Here is an 18,687-nt window from a genome sequence, read left to right on the forward strand (position 1 = left end):
AAATGTTAATCAAAACAAAAATATATAGCATTATATGAACACACATTGAGGGCTAGATTACAAGTGAGCTCGTGGTAGCAATTAGCGCTTATAAAATTAACCAGAGATCAGTTCTCTGGTTAATTTTATAAATGTGCTCCAAATGCCCCGAAGAATACAGTGTAGTGTATTCTATTAAAAATAAAGATAGAAACATCTTTTTTTTTTAATAAAATAACTGCACTAGGCAGTATTTTTGGGCTAAGGTTGGCGGGAGTGGGGTGTTAGAAAAAAAACGGCACTGAAAAGTGTCTTTACCTTGCGGTACAGGGAACTGTGTGTTCCCAGTAAATATATATGTATATGAATATATACATATATATGTATGTGTTAATAAGTCTATATACACATATTAACACACATAAATATGTATATCAGCATATACATATATATTTAAAAAAAAAAAAAATGGCATTGATTCTCTATTTACCCCCTTTGCTGCGCTAAGGTTCTATGTCGCCTCTGACGGCAATCAGAACGAGGCTCCCATTGCAGCCTATGAAAGCACGCGCTTGTGAGCACAATGCTTCACAGCAATGGGAACGCAAGCTCACATTCACATTGCTGTTAACTTGTAATACCAGCGCATTACACAGTGGAGCGCAAATATAACTTTCATGAAAGTGATATTTAGCGCTCCACTTGTAATCTGGCCCTGAATGAAAAATGCCATTCTTTCTTTAGGTTTGCAAAAGTGCAAGAAGTGCATATTAACCCCTTAACGACCAAGGACGTACGCCATATTTCTTCAAAAAAAAAATACAGTTAATGACCGAGGACGTATGGCGTACATCCTTGGTCTGGAAAGTAGCTGGAAGCGATCTTGCTCGCTTCCAGCTGCTTTCCTGTTATTGCAGTGATGCCTCGAGGCATCCTGCAATAACCCCCCTTGGCCATCCGATGCAGAGAGAGTAGGTTGACCATACGTCCCGTTTTAAAAGGGACAGTACCGTTATTTTATGTTTTCTCCCCCGTCCCATCATTTTTTTAATAATGTACATTTTGTCCCGTTTTTTAGTTTATCCGATTGCGGCCAGCGCCAGTCTCATTTTTTAGCACACACCACTACTAAAAAATGTTAAAGTCCCCGCCGGCGGGGAGGGCAGTTTGTTTTTCACTGCAGGGTTGGGTGGCCATACCCACAAAATCCAGACCACGTTTATGCCGCCCGCGCTCAAAATTAGGGGCGTGATAAAAAGTGACAGGTCAGTCGAGAGCTGTCAGACTGAACTGAGGAGAGAGACTTCGAGATGAGGTCACGAGAGGGAAGATAGTTAGAACTACTAGCTAGCCGCCAATCTGTTGAAGCATGTAAAGAAGTCTAGGGGGCCTATTTATAAATGTGCGAGTGGATCATGTCCACCACACACACATAGGTCTTCTAGAAGTAAGGAGTCGGACTAGATCTGTCATCGATCTAAAGATCATCTGCCTCTGCCATAATCAATTCTGACCATCAGAGAGATAATTCAATAGATCAACTTCTACAAGAGATGTGCACGGTAAGAGTCTGACCTGTGTGCCTGTCAATAAATTTAACATTTTAAAACTATGCTGCTGCAGTGCAACAGCATGCTAATTATGTTGTACAGTTATCATTATCAATCAAGTAACTATTTCCACATTTTTCTCAGTTCTTCCATGTAACATTTTTAGGCAACTCAGCTAAAATCTACAACTACTATTCTACTAATCAATCCAGATCTTCCAAACGCCTGTTCAGAGGCTACACTTTTTCCTGCCTTTACCAAAAATCAGTTAATATTTTGGGGGAATTTGCCTTGACAACAAAGAGGATAATTTGGAAACATTGAGTTAGCTAAAGGGCATGTGATTAAAAAATATACACATTCCCAATTTAGATCATGGGGACATTGTGAAAACACTGGGGATTGGTATTTATGGTGAAGACTCACTTTTTTAAAGCATGTTTGTGTTTGGCAAATGTAAAATTGTATGATAAATTTGAATACTTTATGATAGTGGAGATAGTGAGACAAATAACAGAAGAATAATTGTTGGCTCAATAGTTTATATTCATGTAATAAAAGTTAACTTTTGTTCAAATTGTACTTTTTTTCCAATGAATAAAGAATATTAACCCCGTCCCGTTTTTGACATCTCAATGTCCTGTTTTTGTCTCAAGAAAATATGGTCAGCCTAAGAGAGAGCAACTCTGTGGCCCTCTCTGCACCGGACATCGATGGCCGGTATCGTTGGTGGGTGGGAGCCAGTCTGGGAGGCGGGTGGCGGCCATCGATGGGCCGAGTGAAGTGGAGTGGGGCAGCGCGTGTACGGGGCGGGAGTGGGAGGGAACCGCTACACTACAGAAAAACAAAGTTGATAAAAGTGCAAAAAAAAATATTTGAAAATTGAAATAAGCATCTAAGGGATCTGGAAGGGGTGGGGGGTTGGTCTTGGGGGGTAGGGAAGCTACACTACAGAAAAGGGCAATTTAAAAAAAACAACATACTTTTTTTTACTAAACTGGGTACTGGCAGACAGCTGCCAGTACCCAAGATGGCGCCCATTAAGGCAGAGGGGGAGGGTTAGAGAGCTGTTTGGTGGGGGATCAGTGAGGTTGGGGCCTAAGGGGGGATCCTACACAGCAGCATATGTAAATATGCTAAAAAAACAAACAAAAAAAAGCCCAAATATAGCTTTTATTTTAGTACTGGCAGAGTTTCTGCCAGTACTGAAGATGACAGGGACAATTGTGGGGTGGGGGAGGGAAGAGAGCAGTTTGGGAGGGATCAGGGGGTCTGATGTTTCAGGTGGGAGGCTGAGCTCTACACTAAAGCTAAAATTAACCCTGCAAGCTCCCTACAAGCTACATAATTTACCCCTTCACTGCTAGCCATAATACACGTGTGATGTGCAGCGGCATTTGGCGGCCTTCTAATTACCAAAAAGCAACGCCAAAGCCATATATGTTTGCTATTTCTGAACAAAGGGGATCCCAGAGAAGCATTTACAACCATTTGTGCCATAATTGCACAAGCTGTTTGTAAATAATTTCAGTGAGAAACCTAAAGTTTGTGAAAAAGGGAACGTTTTTTTTTTATTTGATCGCATTTGGTGGTGAAATGGTGGCATCAAATATACCAAAATGGGCCTAGATCAATACTTTGGGTTGTCTACTACACTACACTAAAGCTAAAATTAACCCTACAAGCTCCCCAATTAACCCCTGCCCTGCTGGGCATAATACACGTGTGGTGTGCAGCGGCGTTTAGCGGCCTTCTAATTACCTAAAAGCAATGCCAAAGCCATATATGTCTGCTATTTCTGAACAAAGGGGATCCCAGAGAAGCATTTACAACCATTGGTACCATAATTGCACAAGCTGTTTGTAAATGATTTCAGTGAGAAACCTAAAATTGTGAAAAATTAAACGTTTTTTTAATTTGATCGCATTTGGCGGTGAAATGGTGACATGAAATATACCAAAATTGGCCTAGATCAATACTTGGGGTTGTCTATTACACTACAATAAAGCTAAAATTACCCCAAAAAGCTCCCTAATTAACCCCTTCACTGCTGGGCATAATACACATGTAGTGCGCAGTGGCATTTAGCGGCCTTCTAACTACTAAAAAGCAACGCCAAAGCCATGTATATCTGCTATTTCTGAACAAAGGGGATCCCAGAGAAGAATTTACAACCATTTATGCCATAATTACACAAGCTTTTTGTAAATAATTTCAGTGAGAAACCAAAAGTTTGTGAAAAAATTAGTGAAAAAGTGAACGATTTTTTGTATTTGATCGCATTTGGCGGTGAAATGGTGGCATGAAATATACCAAAATGGGCCTAGATCAATACAATACTGGGATGTCTACTAAAAAAAATATATAAATGTCAATGGATATTCAGAGATTCCTGAAAGATATCAGTGTCCCAATGTAACTAGCGCTAATTTTGAAAAAAAAAAAAATTGTTTGAAAATAGCAAAGTGCTACTTGTATTTATTGCCCTATAACTTACAAAAAAAGCAAAGAACATGTAAACATTGGGTATTTCTAAACTCAGGACAACATTTAGAAACTATTTAGCATGGGTGTTTTTTGGTGGTTGTAGATGTGTAACAGATTTTGGGGGTCAAAGTTAGAAAAAGTGTGTTTTTTTTTCCATTTTTTCCTCATATTTTATAATTTTTTTAATAGTAAATTATAAAATATGATGAAAATAATGGTATCTTTAGAAAGTCAATTTAATGGCGAGAAAAACTGTATATAATATGTGTGGGTACAGTAAACGAGTAAGAGGAAAATTACAGCTAAACACAAACACAGCAGAAATGTAAAAATAGCCTTGGTCCCAAACGGACAGAAAATGGAAAAGTGCTGTGGTCATTAAGGGGTTAAGCAGATCCAAAAACTTTTTAAATCATTTTTTTTCTTTCTATGTAGGATGTCAATCGAGGTTCTCCCCTTCTTTGTCATCTTTACACAAACGTCACATGGGTTGGCACTCTGTGTATTGCATATACAGAAATAGTAAATGAGCTGTGTGGGATTTTCACCTACATTCTTCACTTTAACGTCACTCCACCATGTGTGCTGTGAAAGCTGCTTGGGTGGCATGCAATCCCAGTGAAAGAATCCCTAAATATTGCATAGTTTGTCTGTATTATAATATGATAAATTGGAGGCCATATGAAAAGCACTAGAGAGCTGAACTTTGGCTCACTGGAGCTTAGGGTTAAAGGGACACTAAACCCAATTTTTTTTCTTCGTGATTTAAATAGAGCGTGCAATTTTAAGCAACTTTCTAATTTACTCCTATTATCAATTTTTCTTTGTTCTCTTAATATCTTTATTTAAAAGTAGGACTGTAAAGCTTAGGAGCCAGCCAATTTTTGGTATAGAACCTAGGTTACGCTTGCTTATTGCTGGCTAAATGTAGCCACCAATAAGCAAGCACTCTCCAGGGTGCTGAACCTAAAATGGGCCATCTCCTCAGCTTTGCATTCCTGCTTTTTAAATAAAGATAGCAAGAGAACAAAGAAAAAATAATAATAGGAGTAAATTAGAAAGTTGCTTAAAATTGCATTTTTTATCTGAATCATGAAAGAAAAGAAAAAAATGGGTTCAGTGTCCCTTTAAACCAGTCAAAAACTAAAATGCAGTAGATTCCCTTGCAATAAATATAACAAATTAACTCATGGTAAATACTCTAAGCCCTGTGTGCTATAAAATCAAATCTATAGACTGCAGAGCTTACAGTAAGTTAATCAAAATGTTAAGGGTCATCTTGTGTGGAAAAAGATCACATTAATCCCTAGGTTATCCTATGAGGACGGTTTGTTAAACAGCAAATCTTGCCTTACTGCATTATTGGTTATATGTAAATGTTACTGTCAGATACTAAATAAATCACGTTTTACTTCTCTTGCTCAGTGCTATTTCCATGAATAACTGAGACGGTTTATAATGTTAGTATTAAAAGTAGCACATTACTGGCTACCAATAGAAAGCTGCAATGATCTATTAATCTCAAGCATCAAGTAAACCACAGTAAATTAATTCCGTGCAAACAAATTCAACACAGATTAAGTTTTGTCCCAAATATTTTATTTCTACTAGTCCTGGAAAAGTGACAAATTGTAGTGGATGAGAAAAAAAGGCTGTATCTATCTATCTATCTATCTATCTATCTATCTATCTATCTTTATTTATCTACATATATTGTTCTCTCTATCTATCTATCTATCTATCTATCATCTATCTATCTATCTAATCTATAGTTCTATCTATCTTATATCTTATCTATCTATCTATCTATCTATCTACATCTATTGTTCTATCTACAACAATTGTTATATCTATCTATCTACATCTATATATCAGTAGTCTTGGACAAGTAAGAAATTGTAGTGGATGAGAAAAAAAGTCTGTATCTATCTATCTATCTATCTATCTATCTATCTATCTACATCTATTGTTCCCTCTATCTATCTATCTATCTATCTATCTATCTATCTATCTATCTATCCATCTATCATCTATCTATTGTTCTATCTATCTACATATATTGATCTATCTATCTACATCTATCTATCTATCTATCTATCTATCTATCTATCTATCTATCTATCTATATCTCTATTATCTACCTATATTATATCTATCTTATCTATCATCTATCTATCTATCTTTATTTATCTACATCTATTGTTCTATCTATCTACATCTATTGTTCTATCTATCTATCTATCTATCTATCCATCTAATCTATAGTTCTATCTATCTTATATCTAATCTATCTATATATCTACATCTATTGTTCTATCTACAACAATCGTTATATCTATCTATATCTATCTATCTATATATCTATCTACATCTATATATCAATAATCCTGGACAAGTAAGAAATTGTAGTGGATGAGAAAAAAAAGTCTGTGTCTGTCTATCTATCTACATCTATCTATCTACATCTATTGTTCTATCTATCTATCTATCCATCTATCTATCTACATATATTGATCTATCTATCTATCTCTCTATTATCTACCTATATTATATCTATCTTTATCTATCTATCTATCTATCTATCTATCTATCTATCTATCTATCTATCATCTATCTATCTATCGCTCTATCTATCTACATCTATCTATCTATCAATCTATCTCTCTATTATCTAGCTATATTATATCTATCTATCTATCTATCTATCTCTATATTATAGATGTGCAGACATGTAGGCTACATCTATTGTTTAAGTGGCAATTTAATGTTGAGAAGTGGTTAGGCAACTGAAACTGCTAGTTTGTCCCCATTCCATCTACTACATGTCATTGCATAGAACTGCATTCCAGGTCTGCTGCACCTCAGGGAATATTTACTTCTGCAGTGCGCTTCAGGGCTATTAAATTGGATTAGCAGCATATATCTAACGCATCCCTGATTTGGAGCATATTGATGCACCAGTTATTGGGTCAGATAATACTGTCAAGTAATTGCACAGTATTTTTGAAGACCACCTACAACTGTCCATGATAATTATCTCTCTTATCTCTTGAGCCTAAATTGTTTAACAGATTCCCATGCAATGCAGATTTATAAATGAATTACTGTAAAACTCTGCTCTCCTCATATTGGGAAGAGAATATATTTAAAGAAATATTAAACCAATTTTTTTTTCTTTCATGATTCAGATACAGCATGTCATTTTAAAAAGCTTTCTAGATTACTCCTATTATCAAATGGTCTTTGTTCTTTTGATATCGTTTGTTGAAAAGCATGGACATAAGCTCAGGAGTGTGCAAGTCTGGAGCCCTATATAGCAGCAGTTTTGCAAGAATGTTATTCATTTACAAGAGCGTTAGATGACAGCATTATTTTCTGACACACAGTGCTCCAAGACACCTATTTAGGTATCTCTTCAACAAAGAACACCATAGGAACAAAGCAAATTTGATAATAGAAGTAAATTGGAAACATTTTTAAAATTGTTTTCTCTGTCTGAATCACAAAATACATTTTGGAGATTTTATATCTTTTTAATGGGATATGAAACCCAAATTTGTTTATTTCAAGATTTAGATAGAACATGTAATTTTAAACAGCTTTCTCATTTACTTCTATTATCTGATTTGCTTTTTTTCTCTTGATATCCTTTGTTGAAAAGCATAGTAGCTGCTGATTGGTGGATGCACATAGATGCCTCGTGTGATTGGCTCACCCATGTGCATTGCTATCATTTCAAAAAAGGATACCAAAAGAATGAAGCAAATTAGATAATAGAAGTAAAATAGATTGTTTAAAATTGTATTCTCTATCTGAATCATGAAATAAAATGTTTAGGGTTCAAGTCCCTTTAAATCCTACTGCAAAAAAAAAATTTGAGTGTGGAATTTTTGCATTACTGATCCTGGGATCACTAATCCTTTGCAGGGCTAAACCCAATGTTATTTAAAGGGACAATAAACCCACATTTTTTATTTCATGATTCACATAGAGCATGCAATTTTAAGCAACTTTCTAATTTATTCCTATTATAAATTTTTCTTAGTTCTCTTGGTATCTTTATTTGAAAAATCAGGAATGTAAAGATTAGCAGCCGGACCATTTTTGGTTCAGAACCCTGGTCATCACTTGCTGATTGGTGACTATATTTAGCCACCAATCCGCAAGCACTGCCCAGGGTACTGAACAAAAAATGGGCGGGCTGCTAAGCTTTACATTCCTGCTTTTCGAATAAAGATACCAAGAGAAAGAAGAAAAATTGATAATAGGAGTAAAATAGAAAGTTGCTTAAATTGCATGTTCTATATGAATCTTGAAATAAAAAAATTGGGTTTAGTATCCCTTTAAGATCACTTATGCAAAAATGATATGCGCTAACAAATTATAGCATGTCATATTTTACAAAACAGTGTCTGTCAATCTCATCATTTCTCCATTATTAGAGAATAGGCTGCAAAAAAATATATATATGAATGTTTTAGTTAGATATAAGGATCTGTCTTAACTCTGTCTACTCCTTTGATTAGGGACATTGATACACCCCAAAACAACAGTCACTCTAAACAGATACCATCGTCTTGGCTGCCAATTTAACTTACTTCCCAGATACCTTCCACTTAGGTAATTGTGTATAACGACATGCAATGAGATTACTTATACAGCATGTACAGGTGGCAGTTGTAGAATATGTAATGCAGAGACAGTCAGAAGTTATATATTGTGCAATTCCATATACAGTGGACAATTGAGTGTGGTTGGATATAGAAATAAGAAAACAAAATCTGTCTGATTTCATTTGTGCAACAATAAAGTAAAAGGGCTGAAGAACACAGGGCTTTAGCCCCTAGTAACCCCCCCCCCCCCCACCACACATAGTGCCAAACTCTCTCTAATTTCCTTGCTATGGTGCAATATAGTCTTCAATAAAATGAAAACACTATAAAGTGAATCTAGTTTGATTGGTGTAAGGAAACTCAGAAAGTTATTTAATAAAAAATCATCTTCCAGGCATTGATATCAGTTATGCTAGACAAGTTCACAGCCAGAAGAGCTTACAATGTAACAAATGTGTTTCTATGTCTCCTGGCTGCAAAGCTGAATATCATCCAAGCTAGCTAACCTCAACCACAACTTGCTCACATATTCCCCAAATTCTTTATCATTTAAAACCAAACAATAAAAACATAAACTGATAAGTAAAAGTCATATATTTTAATCACCAATCTAAACCCACAAAGGTAGATAAAAAAATATATTTCCTCTGTAGAAACTATGTTGATTCAAAGGTAGTAATGCCCTTTTAGTGGACTTAATAAACTACCAGATGTTTATGTAAATGTCTGAGATTGTTTTGAAGAATTTGGATAATAACAAGAGATTCTAAAAATAACTATGCAATCCCCTGATGAGTAAAATGTCAGAATAAAGAAATAAGTTTATTATAAAATAAGTATTTTGTGACACTAATTACTTTTGTGCATTTATGTTGTAATCTAATTTGTGAAAATTGCTGTTTTTCCTTTTTTTTGCATCTTTTACATAAAGACATGGATGTCTCATGTCAAACTGAAATTAGATACATAACCTTGTAATAGAATTATATGCTGTTGGGTACTGGTTAAGTGAATATGTCTTATTAGTGAGCCAAAGTCATAATTATGCAATGCTTGCATTGTTTATGTTTCTCAGTCACCAATTTCCAGCAAGCTAAATGATATGAATTCTAGTTGGGGATTTCAGGATATGTCAAATCAGCATCTTAAAAAACCCAAACGACTAAGAGAATTGGGGTATAAAAGCCACTGCCAAGCTTTTTAACTCAATCACTGCCAGGGAGACTAGAAAAATAAGAATTAAAGAAAGCTCACAAATTATTGATATGACATCAATTAATCATTTACTACCAAAAAATCACCTTAAAACCTCTGGCACCAGAAAAGATTAGGAGGATCAAAAAACAAAATATCTATATTTGTCTGTCTATCTATATATCTATCTATCTATCTATCTATCTATCTATCTATCTATCTATCTATCTATCTATCTATCATCTAAAATAAATATTAAGTTCACTCTTACACAATACCTGTAATAAAAACGGTTTCACTTACCTGTACCAGTCTAGACCTCTCTCATAGTTTCTATCAAAAAAGTGAGGTTCAGTCCCCATTGCCCTCACCTCAGGGTGCACCCTAATAAATTCCAGTACAGCTCTGGTGCCCCCCTTCTTGACTCCCACAATGATAGCCTGGGGAAGCCTCTTATGTCCGTATCTCGGGGTAGAAGTGTTATATCCAGGGGTTTCTGTGGATTTGGGGCGCACACTTGCCACTTGTAGGGGTTCCGTTTGGTTCTTGCCCCTCCAGTCCTGTCCGGTGTAGGGCAAATCGCTGCTAGGGGAGAGGGTGACTTGAGGACAAGGGGGTAATTTCTGGAGCAGCTTTTTGCCCCCCAGGATGAGGGGCAGAGGGCAGCTGAGCTGCTGGTACCCCCGGCTGTGCATGCTCCGGAGCAGAAGATTGTAGCAGAGTAGGGTGCAGGATAAGCAGAGGGTGCACAGGAAGAGGTATCTCCGGGCCCTGCGGGGGCTCAGTCTGGATGCCATGGCTCCATGCACAGGGGCCACATTGTGGCCCCCCTGGCTTCTGCATGTGTGAATGTCCCAGGTGAAGCTGCACACACAGCCGGCTGCTCGGCACACCCCCAGCCTCAGATCAGCTGGCATAGAGGGAGGGCTTCCTGGGCCCCCACCTCGTACCAAAAAAACCAGCAGCGTGTTAACCCCTGCAGTACTGGAAGCAGCAACGCATCTAGTTAACTGGCTGCAAGATCAACGCATGGAAAAAAAAAGAAAACATTTAGAAATCACAGCACTGAGAATCAGATCTGGCTTTTGGATTATTGCTGAGACCACTGATGTTAGATCGCCCTTTATTTTTTTATTTTTTATTAAATTAATGTCACAGATACGTTGAATACTGGAGCCCTTTAGGCAAACACAGGGTTAATGATTATCCTTATGTTCTCAATATTTTTCTTAGTTTCTTTTGAATTCGTTTTTCTCCTGCATCATCATCATCATCATCATCCCCCCTCCTAGTCTGTATTTATTGGCTTTACACATAACATATCTCTTGTAGTGACTTCTCTGTGAAGCTGAGCAATTAGTTAAATACATATATAGTAGCAGGAGGGAAATTAATTATATGTACTTTCCATATCAGAGTTACTTTGTTCTTATGCTATGGTTTGTTGAAGAGTATACCTACATAGGTAGTGTGCAGGTGTCTGGATAACTATTTGGCAGTAATTTTGCAATAATACTTTTGATCGCTAGATGGCAGCATTATTAGCACAATGTGCATGCAAAACTGCTGCTATATAGTGTTCTTCTCTAGACACATGCATGCTCCTGAGCCCACCTCCCTGTGATACAAATGAAAGGAAATACATTTTGTAACAGAAAGTCTATTGAAAACATTCTTAACATTGTGTGCTCTCTGAATAATGAAAAAAATGCCTTTTATGTCTCTTTTACTTTCTAATGCCAATAACTAGAGACCTTTCCTTGCATTCATTATATATCTTGTTAAAGGGACATTAAACCCATATTTTTTCATTCATGATTTAGATAGAGCATGCAATTTCTTTCATGTAATTAACAAGAGTCCATGAGCTAGTGACGTACGTATGGGATATACATTCCTACCAGGAGGGGCAAAGTTTCCCAAACCTTAAAATGCCTATAAATACACCCCTCACCACACCCACAAATCAGTTTTTACAAACTTTGCCTCCAAGGGAGGTGGTGAAGTAAGTTTGTGCTAGATTCTACGTTGATATGCGCTCCGCAGCAAGTTGGAGCCCGGTTTTCCTCTCAGCGTGCAGTGAATGTCAGAGGGATGTGAGGAGAGTATTGCCTATTGAATGCAGTGATCTCCTTCTACGGGGTCTATTTCATAAGGTTCTCTGTTATCGGTCGTAGAGATTCATCTCTTACCTCCCTTTTCAGATCGACGATATACTCTTATATTTACCATTTCCTCTACTGATTCTCGTTTCAGTACTGGTTTGGCTTTCTACAAACATGTAGATGAGTGTCCTGGGGTAAGTAAGTCTTATTTTCTGTGACACTCTAAGCTATGGTTGGGCACTTTATTTATAAAGTTCTAAATATATGTATTCAAACATTTATTTGCCTTGACTCAGAATGTTCAACTTTCCTTATTTCCAGACAGTCAGTTTCATATTTGGGATTATGCTTTAATTATCATATTTTTTCTTACCTCAAAAATTTGACTTTTTCCCTGTGGGCTGTTAGGCTCGCGGGGGCTGAAAATGCTTCATTTTATTGCGTCATTTTTGGCGCGGACTTTTTTGGCGCAAAAATTCATTTCCGTTTCCGGCGTCATACGTGTCGCCGGAAGTTGCGTCATTTTTTGACGTTATTTTGCGCCAAGAATGTCGGCGTTCCGGATGTTGCGTCATTTTTGGCGCAAAAAGCATTTAGGCGCCAAATAATGTGGGCGTCTTTTTTGGCGCCAAAAAATATGGGCGTCGCTTTTGTCTCCACATTATTTCAGTCTCATTTTTCATTTGCTTCTGGTTGCTAGAAGCTTGATGTTTGGCATTTTTTCCCATTCCTGAAACTGTCTTATAAGGAATTTGATCTATTTTGCTTTATATGTTGTTTTTTCTCTTACATATTGCAAGATGTCTCACGTTGCATCTGAGCCAGAAGATACTACAGGAAAACCTCTGCCTGCTGGATCTACCAAAGCTAAGTGTATCTGCTGTAAACTTTTGGTAGCTATTCCTCCAGCTGTTGTTTGTATTAAATGTCATGACAAACTTGTTATTGCAGATAATATTTCCTTTAGTGATGTACCATTGCCTGTTGCAGTTCCCTCAACATCTAAGGTGCAGAATGTTCCTGATAACATAAGAGATTTTGTTTCTGAATCCATAAAGAAGGCTTTGTCTGTTATTTCTCCTTCTAGTAAACGTAAAAAGTCTTTTAAATCTTCTCTTTCTACAGATGAATTTTTAAATGAACACCATCATTCTGATTCTTTGGACTCTTCTGGTTCAGAGGATTCTGTCTCAGAGATTGATGCTGATAAATCTTCATATTTATTTAAGATGGAATTTATTCGCTCTTTACTTAAAGAAGTACTAATTGCTTTAGAAATAGAGGATTCTAGTCCTCTTGATACTAATTCTATACGTTTAGATAAGGTTTTTAAAGCTCCTGCGGTTATTCCAGAAGTCTTTCCTGTTCCTAATGCTATTTCTGCAGTAATTGCTAAGGAATGGGATAGATTGGGTAATTCATTTACTCCTTCTAAACGTTTTAAGCAATTATATCCTGTTCCGCCTGACAGGTTAGAATTTTGGGACAAAATCCCTAAAGTTGATGGGGCTATTTCTACCCTTGCTAAACGTACTACCATTCCTACATCAGATGGTACCTCGTTTAAGGATCCTTTAGATAGAAAAATTGAATCTTTTCTAAGAAAAGCTTATCTATGTTCAGGTAATCTTCTTAGACCTGCTATATCATTGGCTGATGTTGCTGCAGCTTCAACTTTTTGGTTGGAAACTCTAGCGCAACAAGTAACAAATCGTGATTCTCATGATATTATTATTCTTCTCCAGCATGCTAATAATTTCATCTGTGATGCCATTTTTGATATTATTAGAGTTGATGTTAGATTTATGTCTCTGGCTATCTTAGCCAGAAGAGCTTTATGGCTTAAGACTTGGAATGCTGATATGGCTTCTAAATCAACTCTACTTTCCATTTCTTTCCAGGGAAACAAATTATTTGGTTCTCAGTTGGATTCTATTATTTCAACTGTTACTGGTGGGAAAGGAACTTTTTTACCACAGGATAAAAAGTCTAAAGGTAAAAACAGGGCTAACAATCGTTTTCGATCCTTTCGTTTCAACAAAGAACAAAAGCCTGATCCTTCGTCCTCAGGAGCAGTATCAGTTTGGAAACCATCTCCAGTCTGGAATAAATCCAAGCCTGCTAGAAAGGCAAAGCCTGCTTCTAAGTTCACATGAAGGTACGGCCCTCATTCCAGTTCCGCTGGTAGGGGGCAGGTTACATTTTTTCAAAGAAATTTGGATCAATTCTGTTCACAATCTTTGGATTCAGAACATTGTTTCAGAAGGGTACAGAATTGGTTTCAAGATGAGACCTCCTGCAAAGAGATTTTTTCTTTCCCATGTCCCAGTAAATCCAGTGAAAGCTCAAGCATTTCTGAATTGTGTTTCAGATCTAGAGTTGGCTGGAGTAATTATGCCAGTTCCAGTTCCGGAACAGGGGATGGGGTTTTATTCAAATCTCTTCATTGTACCAAAGAAGGAGAATTCCTTCAGACCAGTTCTGGATCTAAAATTATTGAATCGCTATGTAAGGATACCAACGTTCAAGATGGTAACTGTAAGGACTATATTGCCTTTTGTTCAGCAAGGGAATTATATGTCCACAATAGATTTACAGGATGCATATCTGCATATTCCGATTCATCCAGATCATTATCAGTTCCTGAGATTCTCTTTTCTAGACAAGCATTACCAATTTGTGGCTCTACCGTTTGGCCTTGCTACAGCTCCAAGAATTTTCACAAAGATTCTCGGTGCCCTTCTGTCTGTAATCAGAGAACAGGGTATTGTGGTATTTCCTTATTTGGACGATATCTTGGTACTTGCTCCGTCTTTACATTTAGCAGAGTCTCATACGAATCGACTTGTGTTGTTTCTTCAAGATCATGGTTGGAGGATCAATTTACTAAAAAGTTCTTTGATTCCTCAAACAAGGGTAACCTTTCTGGGTTTCCAGATAGATTCAGTGTCCATGACTCTGTCTTTAACAGACAAGAGACGTCTAAAATTGATTACAGCTTGTCGAAACCTTCAGTCACAATCATTCCCTTCGGTAGCCTTATGCATGGAAATTCTAGGTCTTATGACTGCTGCATCGGACGCGATCCCCTTTGCTCGTTTTCACATGCGACCTCTTCAGCTCTGTATGCTGAACCAATGGTGCAGGGATTACACGAAGATATCTCAATTAATATCTTTAAAACCGATTGTTCGACACTCTCTAACGTGGTGGACAGATCACCATCGTTTAATTCAGGGGGCTTCTTTTGTTCTTCCGACCTGGACTGTAATTTCAACAGATGCAAGTCTCACAGGTTGGGGAGCTGTGTGGGGATCTCTGACGGCACAAGGAGTTTGGGAATCTCAGGAGGTGAGATTACCGATCAATATTTTGGAACTCCGTGCAATTTTCAGAGCTCTTCAGTTTTGGCCTCTTCTGAAGAGAGAATCGTTCATTTGTTTTCAGACAGACAATGTCACAACTGTGGCATACATCAATCATCAAGGAGGGACTCACAGTCCTCTGGCTATGAAAGAAGTATCTCGAATTTTGGTTTGGGCGGAATCCAGCTCCTGTCTAATCTCTGCGGTTCATATCCCAGGTGTAGACAATTGGGAAGCGGATTATCTCAGTCCCCAAACGTTGCATCCGGGCGAATGGTCTCTTCACCCAGAGGTATTTCTTCAGATTGTTCAATTGTGGGGGCTCCCAGAGATAGATCTGATGGCCTCTCATCTAAACAAGAAACTTCCCAGGTATCTGTCCAGATCCCGGGATCCTCAGGCGGAGGCAGTGGATGCATTATCACTTCCTTGGAAGTATCATCCTGCCTATATCTTTCCGCCTCTAGTTCTTCTTCCAAGAGTAATCTCCAAGATTCTGAGGGAATGCTCGTTTGTTCTGCTAATAGCTCCGGCATGGCCTCACAGGTTTTGGTATGCGGATCTTGTCCGGATGGCATCTTGCCAGCCATGGACTCTTCCGTTAAGACCAGACCTTCTGTCACAAGGTCCTTTTTTCCATCCGGATCTGAAATCCTTAAATTTAAAGGTATGGAGATTGAACGCTTGATTCTTGGTCATAGAGGTTTCTCTGACTCCGTGATTAATACTATGTTACAGGCTCGTAAATCTGTATCTCGAGAGATATATTATAGAGTCTGGAAGACTTATATTTCTTGGTGTCTTTCTCATCATTTTTCTTGGCATTCTTTTAGAATACCGAGAATTTTACAATTTCTTCAGGATGGTTTGGATAAGGGTTTGTCCGCAAGTTCTTTGAAAGGACAAATCTCTGCTCTTTCTGTTCTTTTTCACAGAAAGATTGCTATTCTTCCTGATATTCATTGTTTTGTACAAGCTTTGGTTCGTATAAAACCTGTCATTAAGTCAATTTCTCCTCCTTGGAGTTTGAATTTGGTTCTGGGAGCTCTTCAAGCTCCTCCGTTTGAACCTATGCATTCATTGGACATTAAATTACTTTCTTGGAAAGTTTTGTTCCTTTTGGCTATCTCTTCTGCTAGAAGAGTTTCTGAATTATCTGCTCTTTCATGTGAGTCTCCTTTTCTGATTTTTCATCAGGATAAGGCGGTGTTGCGAACTTCTTTTGAATTTTTACCTAAAGTTGTGAATTCCAACAACATTAGTAGAGAAATTGTGGTTCCTTCATTATGTCCTAATCCTAAGAATTCTAAGGAGAAATCATTGCATTCTTTGGATGTTGTTAGAGCTTTGAAATATTATGTTGAAGCTACGAAATCTTTCCGTAAGACTTCTAGTCTATTTGTTATCTTTTCCGGTTCTAGGAAAGGCCAGAAAGTTTCTGCCATTTCTTTGGCATCTTGGTTGAAATCTTTAATTCATCTTGCCTATGTTGAGTCGGGTAAAACTCCGCCTCAAAGAATTACAGCTCATTCTACTAGGTCAGTATCTACTTCCTGGGCGTTTAGGAATGAAGCTTCGGTTGACCAGATCTGCAAAGCAGCAACTTGGTCTTCTTTGCATACTTTTACTAAATTCTACCATTTTGATGTATTTTCTTCTTCTGAAGCAGTTTTTGGTAGAAAAGTTCTTCAGGCAGCGGTTTCAGTTTGAATCTTCTGCTTATGTTTTTTGTTAAACTTTATTTTGGGTGTGGATTATTTTCAGCAGGAATTGGCTGTCTTTATTTTATCCCTCCCTCTCTAGTGACTCTTGTGTGGAAAGATCCACATCTTGGGTAGTCATTATCCCATACGTCACTAGCTCATGGACTCTTGTTAATTACATGAAAGAAAACATAATTTATGTAAGAACTTACCTGATAAATTCATTTCTTTCATATTAACAAGAGTCCATGAGGCCCACCCTTTTTTGTGGTGGTTATGATTTTTTTGTATAAAGCACAATTATTCCAATTCCTTATTTTATATGCTTCGCACTTTTTCTTATCACCCCACTTCTTGGCTATTCGTTAAACTGATTTGTGGGTGTGGTGAGGGGTGTATTTATAGGCATTTTAAGGTTTGGGAAACTTTGCCCCTCCTGGTAGGAATGTATATCCCATACGTACGTCACTAGCTCATGGACTCTTGTTAATATGAAAGAAATGAATTTATCAGGTAAGTTCTTACATAAATTATGTTTTTAAACAACTTTCTAATTTACTTCTATTATCTAATATGCTTCATTCTCTTGATATCCTTTGCTGAAAAGCATATCTAGATAGGCACAGTAGCTGCTGATTGGCGGTTGCACATAGATGCCTCGTGTGATTGGCTCACCCATATGCATTGCTATTTCTTCAACAAAGGATATCTGAAAAATGAAGCAAATTACATAATAGAAGTACATTGGAAAGTTGTTTAAAATTGTATTCTCTATCTGTATCATGAAATACATTTTTTGAGTTTAATGTCCCTTTAAGCCTGCTTATCTCATTGTATAATGCTAGACATTTGCACCATGCATAATACTCACTGTTTTTAACAATCTTTCCTGTTCATTGAAGACCCTGACTAGTGGCAAATCATAAGAACTTGCCAATGCATGTTCAGCTTATAAGTTGTCTGTATTTACATCTAGAACATATTATACAATTATCTGCAGTTAAAAAATTAGGCTTTACTAATATTCTCTTAAAATGAAATAATTTTAATGTGCTGGTTGCTGATTTTTAAAGCTTAAATAGCTTTTTACAGTGAGTTCAGTGGAAGCCAAGATCCACGTTTGGCATATGTCCCACGCCATTGATAATAAATCTACCATATGTACTCTGGGATCGGAAACCAAATGTCTAACAGTTCTGTGTGTGTGACAGAAGGAAACTATGGCTTCATGGAACTGTCATCTTTTTCAAATGAAGGGTGAAACATTGTACTTACTGTTACAGGACATTATTCCTAGGGATAAGAAGAAAATTGTTCTAGACATTATAATATCCATCTATTTATTTCTAGAATGCCTGTTTGAGAAAAAGAGTTGCATATTGAAATGCTTAATACAAAGCTTAGAGGTAGTTTAGTTTATATTTGCCAACATAACTGGCTTCCCATTTGCTACTCTTTGCAGGGTAGATTGAATATTAAAGACAATTAACCATTAGTGATGTCGCGAATTATTCGCCGGTGAATAGTTCCCGGTGAACATAATTTGTTCGCGTTCGCCGCGGCGGGCGAACATATGCAATATTCGATCCGCCACCTATTCGTCATCATTGAGTAAACTTTGACCCTGAATCTCACAGTCTGCAGACACATTCCAGCCAATCAGCAGCAGACACTCCCTCCCAGACCCTCCC

The 18,687-nt window shown here is 37.3% G+C and overlaps 1 protein-coding gene across 1 annotated transcript in view; it reads right to left on the bottom strand.

The window, feature by feature from the left end:
• Nucleotides 1–10,626, bottom strand: part of HS3ST2 (heparan sulfate-glucosamine 3-sulfotransferase 2) — a 144,429-nt gene extending 133,803 nt beyond the window's left edge. The window contains exon 1 of the mRNA XM_053695182.1: nt 10,127–10,626. Within this exon, the coding sequence (XP_053551157.1) occupies nt 10,127–10,620 (494 nt within the window). The 5' untranslated portion in view covers nt 10,621–10,626. The remainder of the gene's footprint in view (nt 1–10,126) is intronic.
• Between the last annotated feature and the right edge of the window lie 8,061 nt (nt 10,627–18,687).

The sequence above is a fragment of the Bombina bombina genome, chromosome 11, assembly GCF_027579735.1.
Source record: "Bombina bombina isolate aBomBom1 chromosome 11, aBomBom1.pri, whole genome shotgun sequence".
Classification (NCBI taxonomy): domain Eukaryota; kingdom Metazoa; phylum Chordata; class Amphibia; order Anura; family Bombinatoridae; genus Bombina; species Bombina bombina.